Source organism: Sprattus sprattus (assembly GCF_963457725.1).
Source record: "Sprattus sprattus genome assembly, chromosome: 2".
Lineage (NCBI taxonomy): Eukaryota > Metazoa > Chordata > Actinopteri > Clupeiformes > Clupeidae > Sprattus > Sprattus sprattus.
Window position 1 is genome coordinate 52053441 of NC_137921.1, and position 16855 is coordinate 52070295.

The following is a 16855-nucleotide window of genomic DNA, read 5'->3' on the forward strand; positions in this document are numbered from 1 at the left end:
AAACCTCCATTAGACACGGCCCTTGGCTTCCCTCACAAACCCCCTCCCTCACACTCACACACAAACACCTTCCCTCACATACATACACAAACACCCTCCCTCACACACAAACACCTTCCCTCACATACACACACAAACACCCTCCCTCACACACACACACCCTCACACACACACACCCTCACACACACAAACAGCCTCCCTAACACAGAGACACCCTCCCTAACACAGAGACACCCTCCCTAACACACAAACACCCTCCATCACACACACACACACCCTCCCTCACACACAAACACCCTTCCTCACACACAAACACAACCCTCACACACAAACATCCTCTCTCACACGAACACCATCCCTCACACACCAACAACATCCCTCATGAACACCCTCCCTAACACACAGACACCCTCCCTCACACACACACACCCACCCTCCCTCACACACACACAAACACCCTTCCTCACACACAAACATCCTCTCTCACACACGAACACCCATCCCTCACACACAAACACCCTCCCTCACACACACACACTCCCTCACACACACAAACACACTCCCTCACACACACAAAGACCCTCTCTCACACACAAACGCCATCCCTCAAACACAACTCTCATCCACCACGAGCAAGAAAGCGGGAGAGGGAGGGGAGAGGAAAGGAGATACACAGAGAAGGGATGGTGCCTGAGGATGTTTAAAAATAAATCATTTCTAAAATTAGTTTGCCTTCCCCGCCAAACAACACATATTAAAAAGATGTATCAGAGACTACACGAGAACAGAGGAAGGAAGAGGAAGACAGAGATGGAGAGAGAGAGGGAAATAAAAGAGGTGAGAGGAAGAGAGAGGGGGTTGCAGAGGGGAGAGGAGAGGAGAGGGGGGTGCAGAGGGGAGAGGAGAGAGAGAGGGGGATGCTGACCTGTGAGAGAAGGAGTTTTTGGAGAGATTCAAGTAGGAGAGGTCAGCACAGCAGCCCCTGAGCAACGCCCCGAAAAGCTGCCAAACAGAGAGACAGAACGCACAAAGAGAGACAAACATAGAGACAGAATGCAAATAAAGTCAAACAGAGAGACAGAACGCAAAAAGAGAGCGAGAGAGAAATATTAAGCGCGCCGATCTAAAGGAAGACAACATTACTTAAGTCAATATTTAGAAAAAACATCTAAAAAATGTAATATTTTTGGAAAAAAATGTAGGTCCCTGCTACAGCGTAGTGTAATATCTGAGGTTTGGATTTGGAGTCAGCAGGTCAGAAAGGGAAGCATTGGTGGGTCATGAACCAACACCGGAGGCGGACCTTTGCATTGATTTCAGAGTTGCAGTGTGTTGTCCACTCACCGAGTCCACTGAACAGTCTGTGCTCGACAGGTCCAGATGGACCAGGCAGTTAGGCTGGGAGAGGAAGAGGTACAGGTTCTGTAACAAGAACAAGCAGGGACATCGCAGTTTTCACGTGGGTGTTCATCTCAAGATGACACATGTTTTTGTGGGCGCTCATGCGTTAAAAAGTGTGTGTATGCTTCTGTTTTGTCTAAGAAAGTGTTGGTTAAGTCTCTGACCGAGGCGTCCTCTCCTGACAAGACCCCGGGGTTCTTGCTGAGATCCAGGTGCAGGAGGGAGTTGGAGTAGTCGTCGCTGGAACACAGGGCCTGAGAGAGGGAGATCACACCTGGCGGAGGGAAGGAGAGTACACATAAAGAGCAAAACAAAGAGAATGAGCAACAGAGAAAGAAGCCATCGGAGTTGTCAATGTGTTAAATTAATCGTGTTATTTAGCAGTGGCAAGGGATAGGGAGAATTGATAGTTTTTTATATTACTGAAATAAAACACAATCAAATCCTTTAACCACATATAGGCTATCTATTTAACCTCCAGAATCCACGTATAACATCAAGAAACAGAGTACACAAGTATAGAGGTATTACATTATTTTAGTAAATAAATAATCAGTACTATTTTCCCCCTGCAAACGTGAGACGAAATCATGCTATCCATGTCCACTCTATATGTGCGTTAACAGTGAAATTGCAACACAAACATATAGACTATTCACCTCACCATGGTGGTCTAAATTGGCAGTAATTACACACAATCACACTCACCATTCTAACAATTTGACATGGTATGATTGTCATTGAGTTTGATAATGTGGCATATCATTAAAACCAGCAATGCTCCCATTCCAACTTATTATTTTATTTTATTTGTGGTGTATGGATTTCAGTGATAGAGGGCAGGGTATTTAAGGCACTAATGCTTCTGGCCTACATATTTAAAGCTTTGTTTATCTCCTGATGTACACAGTTCAGACATTTTAATTTCCTTGCCTGCTACTTCTGCGCTCCAGAGAGAAGAGGCTCTGCCCGCCGTCACATATGTCTCTCTGTTTTGCCAAAGCGGCAGAACTAATTAAACTGTAAGAAACGGCTGAATGTGAGTGAAAGAGATGGATTGAATACTAGATACTGGAAGAATGTAAAAGTATGAAGCGCACACACTCACACACACCACACACATACTTTTACACACACAAAAGCAGACAGAGACAGAACGAAGGAGCCAGACAAAGAAAGGAAGAGAAAAAGAAAGAGACGAGTGTGCACTCAGGAGTGGTTTATTTCTGAGAGAGAGCGAGCGAGCGAGAGAGCGAGAGAGCGCGAGCGCGAGCGAGAGAGCGAGTGTTTTTAGACAAATTCAACAATCTCCATGCTTGTCAGCAGAAACCTGGGCACAGAGCCACCCTTGAGCTAAATCCTGTCTGCGAGGAAACCTCTGACTTACCGACAGCAAGAGCACAAGCGGGAGAGAGGGGGAATGCTCATCTATCCTCCTATTCATTCATAAGTGTGCTTAATATGATAAGTGATATTACATCCCAGGAACTGAACAAAGACTCAAAGCCTCCAACACCAACCGATGGAAGGTCTTTTTTCACTTTTTCTTTCTACAATTTTCTTTTCTTTTTCGGTATTATAAAGGAGGACATTTGAAATGTGGAGAGGAAACGATGAAGGGAGAGTGTTAGCGAGCCAACGCAGGGCTGACACCCACCTTTGGAGGAGAGGGACGTCTTGGAAAGGTTGAGGAGACGCAGCCCTTTGCTCAGACGACACACCTGCTGAATAAGATTGCACACGCCTGAAAGAAGAGAGAGACAGAGAGAGTGAGAGAGAGAAGCAAGAGAGGGGTGACAGAAAGAGAGAGAAAGAGGGAGACAGTTCACAGCATGTACAAATTACATTACTGAACCCCCCTTATAATCACGGTAAATTCATAACGTGTTAAAAATATGTGAGTACTGTATACAGATGTAAGATGTTTTTGTTTTCACGTTCAAATTATATTTGTGAGCTTTGACAATACTTTGCTGCATTGAGGTCATGCCAATAAACCTTTTTTTAATTCAATCTGAATTTAAGAGAGAGAGATGAGAGAGAGAGAGAGAGAGATAACAGAGGGCGAGAGAGAGTCAGAGCATGAGAATACTGATATATTTCCTCATCCCTTGGGCATCAGTTGACAGTGTTCAGGAGTGAGGCAGCCCTAAATCACAGCCAACGACAAGCAGCTTTGATTCAGAGTGACAAGCGAAGGCAACTGTCTACTGAGGCCATTACCGAGGCAGCACCTCACTGCAGACACACAATAAATGTGTTGTAAGGGCAAGGTTTAAAAGGCTGTAATGGCATCACTAAACACAGGAGCATCACACCACAATTTCTGCCCCACTGTTCTCGAGGCAGCCTAGACACAGCGACGCTGAAGAGAAGTTATGGTGGCTTGTAAAAAGAAAAAAGGAAGAGCCCCCACAAAATCCTGCCAGGCAGAATCGATTACCTTGATTGTCAAGGGTGTTATGAGCCAAATTGAGGGAGTGGATTACAGAGGCCGGATTCTCTGAAAGGGCGACGGACAACTTCTGGGGGAAATCGCTGCAATGTGGGACACATGCATGCACACACACACACACACACACACACACACAGACACACACACAGACACACACACACACACAAATATGCCAGTCAAACAAAATACATATACGTAGTATGTCAACACAGAAATACTCACACATTTAAAACATTACTCCATAGCTTGTATGACTTCATGTTCATCTGAGTGACAATAAACATTAAGAGCAAAATAAGTGCTGTGATAACACAATGTTTATCAAAACACACAGACGACACTGGTAAGATCGAGAGCAACGCCGTTACAGACGTCACGAAAACTCACGATTTCAGCCCAACATTCTCCAATGTGATCTCCTCCAGGCTGGAGGACTTACTGAGCGTGTGCAAAACTTGCTCCGTGACCTCTGAACCCTGGGTGGTGACATGCAGTGAGTCAGATCAGCCGCAGTCATACTTTCAGAGAACATAGGAGAGCAATAAACACTACATGTTGATTGTTGTGTTCAAGCGAAGGGGATACTTACAATCCGCAGGTCCTTGCAGTAGAGCTTAGTGAACCATGTGTTGTACGCCATAGAGGCCACAATCACTGCCAAGTCCCTGGATAAAAAAATAAACATCCCACGCTTGTTTAATAGGGTTGTTTATTAATATAAAAATACAGAAGGCTCTGTCTAGTTTTTATCATTATTTTATTCTATTATATTTATTTTATATCTGTCAGTAGTGGAGGATAGCTTAGTTCACCTGCTTTCTAGATGACTGAAGTCCAGCAGGTTGAACTCCCTGTTGTCTTGAGAGTGGTAAATGGTATCCACATCCTTGGCAAGAAGAGCATATCAAATCAGACTTCATTTATACGGCACATTTCATACCAGGAGGTAACACAATGCGCTTCACAGAAGAGCACAGTCATGGCTCCCCTGTACAACTAAACAATACCATCTTCCTACACACAGGCATGATCATTCACACCCCACATGTTATGCATAGAATGCTTACTTGAACATATGTAGATATTTGCATACAAATACGCCCTCACTTGGGAAGGTGACATGCAGCACTGAGAAAGTGCTATAACTTCCAGTGTAACTTCCAGAGTTCCCGCTCTCTCTCTCGCTCTATCTCTCACACACACACACACACACACACACACACACACACACACACACACACACACACACATACACGCACACACACACACACACACACACACACACACACACACACACACACACACACACACACACACACATACACGCACACCACACACACACACACACACACACACACACACGCACAAACACACTTACCCACTGCACTTCCTCTTTACAGCTGATGCCATTGTAATCACACAGGGCAGCATAAGTCTCTGAGAAGCCTCCTGAAATAAAGGAATACAAAAATTTCTATGCACATGTATTTTGTGTTGAACAATCAGTCTATTGTTTTATGTCTCAGTTTGTATCTGCCTTTATACCTTCATGATCCTTTTACGTAATAACACCCTTTAATGTTTGTCTTGCTGCCTGCCTCCCTTCTGAATACTTCACTGCTCATCTGTTGGCCTATCAGCCTGTCAGATTGAAATATTGTGTGTGTGTCTTAGTCTGTGCGTGTGTATATGTGTGTGTTTGTCTGAGTGTGTTTGTCTGAATGTGTATGTGTGTTTGTATATGCTTGCCTGTACGTGTGTGTGTGTGTGTGTGTGTGTGTGTGTGTGTGTGTATGTGTGTGTGTGTGTGTGTGTGTGTGTGTGTGTGTGTGTGTGTTCTTGTCAGAGTGTGTGTGTGTGTGTGTGTGTGTGTGTGTGTGTGTGTGTGTGTGTGTGTGTGTGTGTGTTTGTATGTGCTTGTGTATCTGTGGGCAAGTTTATGTGTTTGCATTTGCTTACCACACTCACCACATGCTCTCTGTGTCTCCACTGACGTGTCTGAACTAGGAGAGTACTTCCTGCTTCCATCTGATAGGTCACTGTCTGATTGACAGATGGATGGTCTGAATGACCGAGCAAGATGAAGAGAATAAAAGCCACAATTAATCAAAGTTATAAACCAAAGGACAAGAAGTGATGGTGCAATGGTGCATTTTAGATTCTTGCTATTCCTCTGCCACTGTGGCTTGGATGGGAAAGTGAGACTCACGCAAAAATAGAGTTGTTGAATATTCGTGACAAGGCGTAGTTGACATGATTAATCACATGATCAAGGTGGTCTCTCGACTGGAGCCGGAGAGAGTAGGTGGACTTGTCTGTTTCTATGACGACCTGCTCATCACCAGAGGCAGGAAAAAAGGCAAGAAAAATCAGGTAATGATGACAGTTGACATTTCAACAATCCCCTTCTTTTGTGTTTTCATTATAAAAACAGCCACGCTAAAGGGCTATTTCAAGGAGCGGGATTAAAGGGGCTCTAGGTGATCTATTGCTTTCCAGGTGAAAGAAAAGTTTTTGCAGTTAGCAAGGCTTGTCATTCAGGAGAAAGACGCCTACGGGAGTCATGGCTGTTTGCATCCATGGGACTAATCACCTGCAGCTCTGGGTGTGTGTTTATGGCTCGGATCTCCAGGAAGTTGAAAGTCATCTCCACCTGAACAAAACAGTTTGGGCCAAATTGGTAAAACATATCACGCACAGTAAATATGAATCAAGCTTAAATTTCAAAGAAACCTTGTGAGATAGGCATTTCACCTTTGAAGGTATCTTCACGGCCATTAGATAGAGCCTCCATGTTGTGAGAACCTGGCATGGAAGGTGAAAATAGAAAACTCAGACACAGCAAATGCCCCACCATTTCAGTTCAGTGGAGTTAGCATCAAGTTCAGTACTACATCCACCTCCAGCTCTCTCTCACACACACACACACACACACACACACACACACACACACACACACACACACACACACACACACACACACACACACACACTGAAGACCTCAGCCCACACTTGCTCTGGCAAAGGCTAATGGACGCGGTCACAGGTTACCATGGAAACTGCGAGAGAGTTCAGGGGAAGTAACCTAGCAGCATAGCTGCATGTCTCCTTCCATCGCTTCTAAAGCTGTGGCTCCACAGGATACGGACAATTACTAAAGCACTCTAATCTACAGTGACGGCAGCATTAACTATACATACAGCCGCGGAAAAAATTAAGAGACCACTTCAAAATTATCAGTTTCTCTGGTTTTACTATTTATTGGTATGTGTTAAAGTAAAATGTACATTTTTGTTTTATTCTATAACCTACTGGCAACATTCCTACCAAATTTCAAATAAAAATATTGGCATTTAGATCATTTATTTGCAGAAAAATGACAATTGGTCAAAATAGCAAAAAAGATGCAGTGTCTTCAGATCTCGAATAATGCAAAGAAAACAAGCTCATATTCATTTTTAAACTACACAATACTAATGCTTTAACTTAGGAAGAGTTCAGAAATCAATATTTGGTGGAATAACCTTGATTTAAAATCACAACTTTCATGTGTCTTGGCATGCTCTCCACCAGTCTTTCACATTGCAGTTGGGTGACTTTATGCTACCATCCACACCTTTACTGGCCTGGCTGTGTGGCATGGAGCATTGCCCTGCTGGAAAAAACACTTCTCAGAGTTGGGGAACATTGTCAGAGCAAAAGGAAGCAAGTTTTTCTTCCGGGACAACGTTGTACTTTGCCTGGCTGAGGTTTGTAAAAGACCATAAGGATTGAACCAAAGCGGACTGGAGGGTCTCCTAGTTCGTCTTCTCTGATGAGTCCAATTTCACAGTAGGTGCAAGACTCTGTGGCTTGTAGGCCTCTCCAGGTCTCCGTCTAACCATCAGACGACCATGTGTTGGGCAAAGCTGAAAATTGGACTCAAAGTACAACGTTGTCCCGGAAGAAAAACTTGCTTCCTTTTGCTCTGACAATGTTCCCTAACTCTGAGAAGTGTTTTTTCCAGCAGGGCAATGCTCCATGCCACACAGCCAGGCCAGTAAAGGTGTGGATGGAGTATCACCAGATCAGGACCCTGTCATGACCAGCCCAATTTCGAGACCTGAACCCCATAAAAAAAACTCTGAAATGTGATCAAGAGGAAGATGGATGGTCACAAGCCATGAAAAGAAGCCGAGCTGCTTGAATTCTTGCGCCAGGAGTAGCATAAAGTCACCCAACTGCAATGTGAAAGACTGGTGGAGAGCATGCCAAGACACATGAAAGTTGTGATTTTAAATCAAGGTTATTCCACCAAATATTGATTTCTGAACTCTTCCTAAGTTAAAGCATTAGTATTGTGTAGTTTAAAAATGAATATGAGCTTGTTTTCTTTGCATTATTCGAGATCTGAAGACACTGCATCTTTTTTGCTATTTTGACCAACTGTCATTTTTCTGCAAATAAATGATCTAAATGACAATATTTTTATTTGAAATTTGGTAGGAATGTTGCCAGTAGGTTATAGAATAAAACTAAAATGTACATTTTACTTTAACACATACCAATAAATAGTAAAACCAGAGAAACTGATAATTTTGAAGTGGTCTCTTAATTTTTTCCGCGGCTGTATATACGAGCAGTTATCCAACGCTAAGAGTGTCTGGAACTTTTAAGTCTTAGCCCTAAATCATCCTATTCCCCAATAAATGTGTTTTTCAGGATTATTATTTTCTGCCTGCTGTTGTTATAAGCTGTTGAGTACTAATACTGTCTGTAACTGTTGTGTGATGACGGGTGTAAAAGGTCTGTTACTGTTGTGTGATAACAGGTGTAAAACGTCTGTTATCGTTGTGTGATGACAGGTGTAAAAGGTCTGTTACTGTTGTGTGATAACAGGTGTAAAACGTCTGTTACCGTTGTGTGATGACAGGTGTAAAGCGTCTTTTACCATTGTGTGATGACAGGTGTAAAAGGTCTGTTACTGTTGTGTGCTGACGGGTGTAAAATCCAATGCCAATGTGCAGTTCTTTGGAGATAAATAAAGTGGAACAAACTCAGCCCAGTTGGTTAGACATACAATCCAACTTTTTTTTTGGTTATGCTGCCTGAACCAATGTTACAATGATAGATCCCATTCTCAATGATAATAAGCTGTTCCATGTGTGCTTCTGTACAACTAATTCAAATTGGCATGAAGAGTGAAACACTGGGCATTTACTGTCCAGAACTCTCACGAGAGCAGTCAGGCACACGCTCTATTTAGTGAACTGAATCAGGGGGTGAGTGCACAGAAACTTGTGTGGTATCTGAAAATTAGAAACGAAATCTACACAGGCTGTCAAAAGATGAGGGAAAAAAGCCCCCCAAAAGGAGGACGTGTCGTGTGTGTGTGTGACCTCAGCGCATATTCCCAGTGATTGCTCTGACTCCATCCCTCTGTTCTTCGCTGCTATTTTTCCGCTCTGTCACTCCTCATCATCCTCTCCCTCCTCTCTCCAATGCCCTGTTACACCCCATCTCTTTGCCAAGGAGAAAACTGTCTTCCACTCTCTTTCTCTCAGCTTCCCTTCGTACGCAGACCACCTTTGATTGTCATTCTTTTTTCCCTGACATCAACCGTTCAGTTCTCTTTTGCCTCGACTCACTCCATCCTGACTTGCTCTTCGCCTGCTTCATACTATTCTTTAGCTTTGGTCACACCTTTCAAACCCCCCCCCCCCCCCCCCCCAAACACACACACACATTCTCTTTTGAGTTTACACCCGTCATCTTGTGTCTTTTCTTTGTCATCAGTCCGTCCATATCACAGTCCTGTCTCTCTCCATCTTTCTCTCTTTTCATCCCCCTATCCCTGAGCATTCTGTTTCATCTTCAGGGATACCAGCATGGGCTGAGTCCCCTTATAGGGCATCACAAACACTCAAGTTTTCACAAACAAAAAAAAACAGAAATAGAGAGAGAGAGAGAGTGACAGCTTTGCCCGACACAACCCCTACCATAAAAGAGGAATCACACTGGGAATAAACGAGAGGGAGAGTGCATGAGAAAGGATGAGGGAAGGTTAGAATGAAGGAGAAAGAGATAGAGAGAGAGTAAAGGAGATTGGGGAGAGGGAGAGAAAACACATCAAAAGATCCTATGGCCGAGAGTTTTTTTCTTTTTTTTAAGCAGGCTGGTGACAATCTCAAGACAAGAAATTAAGAAATAAGCGTGAATGTCAACAGATACGTTTTCATCCTCGGTAGCAGCAGCGGCAGCAGCAGATAGAGATGTTGAAGATGAGACTGTTCCCCCGTGAGACGGGTCTTTATCAAAGCCTTAGCAGATCAAAGAGCAGAAGCGCTGAATGCCCCTCGCAGCCCATAATTATTCATTAATGAGTTTTTGCAATAGGATGCCTGTCTCTTTGCATCACATTGATTAGACAGAGGAGTGCAGGACGGCAGCAGGGGAAGTACAATGAGAGTTTTTACTCATATCACCAACCTCAGGTCCCAAAAAATCAGATAGGTAAATCAAGGTAACACTGCGTGGGAGGGTTTTGGTTCAAAGGAAGTGTCTGCTTGTCAGCCCTCGTGTTTTTGAAAGCTCTAATGGTTATACTGTTTGTAAATTATACTGTACTGTACTGAAGAATACTGACAAAACTGAAGAACTTCACAAAGTCTTTTATACACCAAAACAGATGTTTATGCCTATGCCCTCAACACACACACACACACACACACACACACACACACACACACACACACACACACACACACACACACACACACACACACACACACACACACACAAATAGACATACACTAAAGCTAGATTAGAGGGCAAATGGTATCAGCAGATCCAGAAAGCACTTTTAGTTTTACTTTAAAATATTCCTTAGTGTTCATTTTCAGAGGCATGGGTGGCGAGTCCCTGCAGACAGGGTTTATCAAAGCCCCCCATATATCAAAGGGCCGATGCGCCAAAATGCTCCAACTTGCCACATGATGAATCATTAACCAGTTAGTGGGGGGGAGAGTCCTGGCCAAAAGCAATCTACTAAGCTGGGTAGAAATGGTGGAGAGGAGGAGAGAGAGGGAGATAGAGAGAGAAGGGAGAGAGAGAGGGGAAGAGAGAGAGGGAGATAGAGAGAGAAGGGAGAGAGAGAGAGGGGAGAGAGAGAGAGGGGAGAGAGTTGATTTTAAGGTCTGCTGTGCTCTGTGCTTAACATGAACTCATCAAAGGGAGCCATCAAGACAACTTCCTACGTTAAAACTCCTCAAAGTCAAAAATGATTACGGCTGGATTGTGATCGGCACGTGGTTGAGGTGTATTGCTACCACCTATCTGCACGGGAAAGGAGTGATCTGTGTGTGTATATGTGTGTGTGTGTGTGTGTGTGTGTGTGTGTGTGTGTGTGTGTGTGTGTGTGTGTGTGTGTGTGTGTTGTGGGTATGTGTGCATGTCTGTGTGTGTGCTTGCTCAAACATGAGGGCATATGGTCCTCTCGGTGTGTGTGCGTCGTTTTTGAGCCTGCGCCACAGCTCCCCCTGGGGGCTGGGTGGACCTGGCGGTTCTGCTCCGTGTTTAGAAAGGCAGGGCTGGCCCAGATAAGTGTGGCCGATCTGGCAGAGCCAAAGATATGAAACGATTCCCCCCCTTGTCTGCCCCACATTCTGCAGTGTGAGAGGGGCTAGGCCGGCCCACTCCGATTCCAAACAGGGGGGGGGGGGGGGGGGGAGATCAGACGGAGGGAGCCAGGGAGAGGTAGGGAGGGAGGGAGAGACTGGAAACGATCATAGCCAGAGCAATTTCACACCAACTTACTCAGTATGCCATGCCTCAAAGACAGCTGGAGTGGCAAAACTGGAAACAGTGACAAAATGCTGTGGCTCTTAGTGTGTGTGTGTGTGTGTGTGTTTTCATGTGTGTGTCTATATGTTGTGTGTGTGTGTGCATTGTGTGTGTGTGTGTGTGTCTACTCTATATGTTGCGTGTGTGTGTTGTGTTCAGGTGTGTCTGGGTACATGAGGTATGTTTGAGTGTGTGGGTCAGTGAGCATGTACAAGCACACAAGTGTGCATGGACATTCTGCACGTGTCTATGAGTGTTTCACTCATGTACATACGTGCCACCAAGAGGAACTAAGAACCTGATCAACATCATTAAAGTAAAACAACACTTAACTGAAAGAGAGAGACACATAGAACAAGAGAGAAGGAAAGGCTTTCAGAAAGACCTTTAGAAAAAGTTCAATGCACCCACCAATATCCTGTCTTCTGATTTGCCATTTTTTGTATCAAGCTTGATGCCACGAATGAACTTGATTGAGGACTTGTCAATGAGCTTCCTGAGGCTTTCTGAAAGGGAAGAAGAACAGGAGGTGAACATCCAGTCATGAGAGAGTTCCAAAATTGTCAAATGAACTTGATGTCCACCATCAACATAACCTTGACACTTATGGATCTGGGTAAGTGTTAAACATTCAAACAAGAGCTCAAGTCAGCAGCCTGTCATTTCAAAGATTGGCACAATGACATTTTCATAAACAGTTATCAAAACACACACATACACATCCGCACAACACACCAACAGCCGCACACACAAACACACACACATCCACACCCACACACACCCACACACACACACACACACACACACACACACACACACACACACACACACACACACACACACACACACACACACACACACACAAACACAAACACTCAATCAAGAGCTCAAGTCAGCAGCCTGTCATTTCAAAGATTGGCACAATGACATTTTCATAAACAGTTAGCAAAACACACACATACACACCCGCACGACACATCCACAGCCACACACACAAACACACACACACACACACACACACACACACACACACACACGCACACACACTCACACACACACACACACACACACACACACACACACACACACACACACAAACACACATACAAACTCATACACACACACTCACATCATCATCATATTCAATTCTCACTCACATCATCATCATATTCAATTCTAAGTCGTTTGATTTTTGCCAAGTCATCTAAATCTCAAAGCACCCCTGACACCATAGACATATGCTGATCTTTGAAATGTGAGCACCTGACACCTACTGTACAAACAGGGAGCAAAAGAAAGAAAGAGAAGGAAAGGGAGACACAACGAATATGTCATGAAACTGTTGGCTGAATGGACGAGTAGGTAGCAAACCGACTGTACTGTCAGCATACTGCAAAGAGACATGTACGGGCACTTGCTGCTTGTAAAGTAGGCACTCTTAAATATAACAACATGAGGTAGCATGCATTATTTACCACGACAAGAAGTGGCATGCAAGCGGCAGCACATAAGAGCTATGAGGATTGGCATTATGTGGGGTTTTTTTGTGGAGTAAAGGGACGAAGTTGCCAGATGCGTGAAATGAAAATCTGGGATTCCCTACACTAATTATGGTATAGTGGTTAATAGATCCATCAGGAGTAATTAAAAGACTCGGTCTTAGTGTGTGTGTGTGTGTGTGTGTGTGTGTGTGTGTGTGTGTGTGTGTGTGTGTGTGTGTGTGTGTGTGTGTGTGTGTGTGTGAATGATCTTTGAGAGTGTGTGGATTTTAACTCGTAGTGATCTAATGTGTTCCCCGCGGCTGCCTCAGCATGGCATTGCCCGTCTGCCCAAAGCGTGGGGCGGGTGAGTGAAGGGGGCTGGGACCCCGCGTAAGTATTTAACAAAACCAGCAGGCTGCGAGTATGACACAAAAATGATGGCATACTGAGTACTTACACATACACACAGATACGGCAAAAAAAAAATCGTAGACTATATAGCCTATTTTAAACGCCCGTGCAGACATAGCATTTTCTGCATGCGCATTTATAAAATGACAAATGAGAGACTTGCGGGGTAGGCTACGGGATTATTATTATTACAATAATGCAAATAATATGGCCTTAGACTCGGGTTTAATATGAGCCAACTCGCGGGGCAGCATCGCCTAGAGAACAGTAGCGTTGCTCATTGTGACATGCATTTCCATGTGCATAGAAAACCTACACCGTGAATAGGAATTAATAATTTAGCATGAAGCTAAGGTTGCAACATAAGCATGTTGATTAACATTAAAAACGTGCGATGCGTCAGGTAGGTCACAGCTAGACACACAAACCGCATCGTTAGCCCGTATCGGTGCGTTGTGGTGGTGGTGGTGCCCAAACGGGGATGATGCGAGTGCCGTGGCTGGTGCCCTGTCTCTTACCTGTGAGGTCCCTGGAAACGCTGACAAAACAGGAGGATGTGGTCTCTTTGGAAGCCATGTCTCTTCCTCTCTCTCTGCCACCACCCCTGGCTGTCTCCCTCTCTCAGTGATGAACCGCACGGATTTCTCCTCTCCCATGCATTCCACCAGTAGGCTATGTCTGACTGCACTATCACTCCCTGAGAGAGAGAGAGAGAGAGAGAGAGAGAGAGATAGAGAGAGAGGAGGTGGTGGGGGGGTCGAAGGGGGTGGGACGAGTGAGGGAGATAATCCTATGAAAACGATAAAAGGCAAAACGATGTATTTGTGACACGAAGTTTAAAAATAGGCAGTTGTTCATTTAATCCAATCTACTGGGGTGTTCACACGCACAGTTGACCGCAGTGCTGAGTCAGAAACTCCTGCTAAAGCACAAAACGCTTACAAACCCTCCATGAATTCTATAACAAAATTATTGTTAAATCAGTATCATATTTTGAAAGACAAGCGCTCTACAGTATTAGAGCAAAAATTATTAGTTTAAATAATATATAATAAGGACACATCAGACCAATGAGGCAGTCAGACACTGCAGCAATTATCCTTGATGGTTTTAGGATAAAAGGTCACGCTGCCTCTTTTGGTAAAAGACAATGTCCTTCAGTATGTCCAGGTAAACAAGAACAAGGCATTTCCTGTCCCACGATGAAACATGATTGATGGTGAGTCTTGAATATAGCATGTTAATTTTCCCCACAGGCGAATGAAATGACATTCTTCACGTCCAGACATCAGACCACTCACAACTAATTAATTTTGTCCTCTTTTTCAATTTGTTTGAATCAAGATGGAAAACGCTACATCTGAAATAGGCCTATCCGTTGAATGTGTTTCAAACTACCCAGGAGACATTTAGTATTTTGAAATAAACCAAATTCTCACATAAGCTGAGAAAGGAGCTGATGTGTTCACATAAAATCAGAACCATGCAAAGACACAGGGAACAAAAGCTAATAACATAGGTTAATGAAAGCCATATAACACATATATTGTGTTCTTCTGGGCACTTACACTTAAGTGAGTCCAGCACTGCTGGTAAGAGATCTGACATAGTCATCCAAAATTTGCGATCTTGTAAAGTGATCAGTGTAATTTCACTTACTTACCACATGAGAGCAGTAGTAATATTCACATTAAAGGCTCAACGGGATTTCAATTTGTCTGTACAGCAGGTTCCCCCCCCCCCCCCCCCCTTTTAATGTTCTATGTCCCCTGACAGTTTGTGAAAGATATGAAATGTCTTTTTAATTAGAAGATCCGAGATATAAAAACTCAGAGGACTGAGGTGGAATTCCCCCCCCCAAAAAATCTAAATGTGGCCTTTGGGGCCCATCTCTCATTGCTCCACCATCTTGATTAAAACACCTTTTTTACTTCACACTTGTTGAATCCATCTGTTACAGTTGGTTGAAGTATACAAGATGATGCAGGATGGCAGCGGTAATATTGCCTCAAGGACCCTGTTTTCTTCCTTGACGTGACCCTTAAAGGGTAAATGCTGGGATGTTTTTTGTCTCAAAAACATTTAGCAGAGATGTGTTGTGGCACATGGTGTAAACTTTGCCCATGGAAGCCATGATCGTGTTTTACTAAATGGTCAGAGGATGGTATCGTCCCAGAAGAAATCTCCCACATATCGATTGTCGATATCAACCCTCAGATAAACACCTGCAGGCCATGGGGAGCTGATTATCTTACAACTGTTTGATAAACTGATTATTTATAGCTAATTAGAAAGCGAGGGCTTCAATTCCTCATTTCAATTCAGTGTTCTCTTTATCGACCTCAGAAATAACAGGGGAAGTGTTGAAATCTCCAGGCACATACTTAACTCTAAGCATAAAACAAACATTGTTCAACGGAGACACTGTGGGTACATCGTGGTAGCTGCCCAGAGACAAAAACACGTGAGTAGGCTACACACCAGGGTGTAGCAGTGTTTTCTTAGTGTTACGACTTTGGTTGACTAAAACCCAAGATAAAATCACTTCCTCTGTAACGAAGACCTGAAAATTGAAACGGGGTGGCAACACTGTACATATTAGGCCTAATGATAATTAACACAGCACCACCGTTTACTGTTATTCCAGGCATTTGTCACGCTAGACCCACCTCCGCATCAGTGTACCACCGTGCAGTGAATCACTGAACTGAATTTATTGTTTTTGAGACACCCTTTTCAGTCCTCCATGAGTCTACCTGATCATACATATCGAGGCAGGATATACGTGATGATTCCAGATCGATGACATCTCTTTGGAAGGCAGAGATCTTTGACTTCATGGCACCAAATGGGCATTTTCTTAATTCTACAATGAGATTAAGCTTTCGCAAAAATCAGATATCCATGTGTGGTCTTCCCCATTTCCCACCAACTTTGAGCTGCCATTTAAAATGAAGACCCGTAATTGCATAATTCCAAATATTTCTGCCAATTATGTAGGTAGGCCTACTATGGCCCAGTACAGTAAAAGTATGACTTTTGGCTTAATCTTAAAATAACTTTTCAGTCCTTAATTTAAGGCTGTTCTAAAGCCCATCATTATTTTGGACATCAGTAAATGCTTTCCCCTCTGTGCCAGGTGTGATGTTTGTATGAGACACAGTGAGGGGTACATGTGAAGCTGCCTGCCCTCCGCTTTGATCAGCCGGAGAGAGCTCACTGATGTCAGATGCGAATGGGATTTCTATCTCTGCCTTCCTGTTTAGTGTTTAAAATAACTAGCATG

The 16855-nt window shown here is 43.8% G+C and overlaps 1 protein-coding gene across 1 annotated transcript in view; it reads right to left on the minus strand.

Moving 5' to 3' along the window:
* Positions 1-14145, minus strand: part of LOC308360279 (capping protein, Arp2/3 and myosin-I linker protein 3-like) — a gene marked incomplete at both ends in the record, with an annotated part of 31250 nt that extends 17105 nt beyond the window's left edge. The window contains 15 exons of the mRNA XM_080832094.1: positions 926-1002; positions 1345-1422; positions 1566-1675; positions 3059-3145; positions 3845-3939; positions 4244-4332; positions 4446-4521; positions 4669-4742; positions 5235-5305; positions 5825-5919; positions 6066-6187; positions 6450-6509; positions 6611-6661; positions 12089-12183; positions 14088-14145. Coding sequence (XP_080688220.1) covers positions 926-1002; positions 1345-1422; positions 1566-1675; positions 3059-3145; positions 3845-3939; positions 4244-4332; positions 4446-4521; positions 4669-4742; positions 5235-5305; positions 5825-5919; positions 6066-6187; positions 6450-6509; positions 6611-6661; positions 12089-12183; positions 14088-14145 — 1238 coding nt within the window. The remainder of the gene's footprint in view (positions 1-925; positions 1003-1344; positions 1423-1565; positions 1676-3058; positions 3146-3844; positions 3940-4243; positions 4333-4445; positions 4522-4668; positions 4743-5234; positions 5306-5824; positions 5920-6065; positions 6188-6449; positions 6510-6610; positions 6662-12088; positions 12184-14087) is intronic.
* Positions 14146-16855: the final 2710 nt, after the last annotated feature.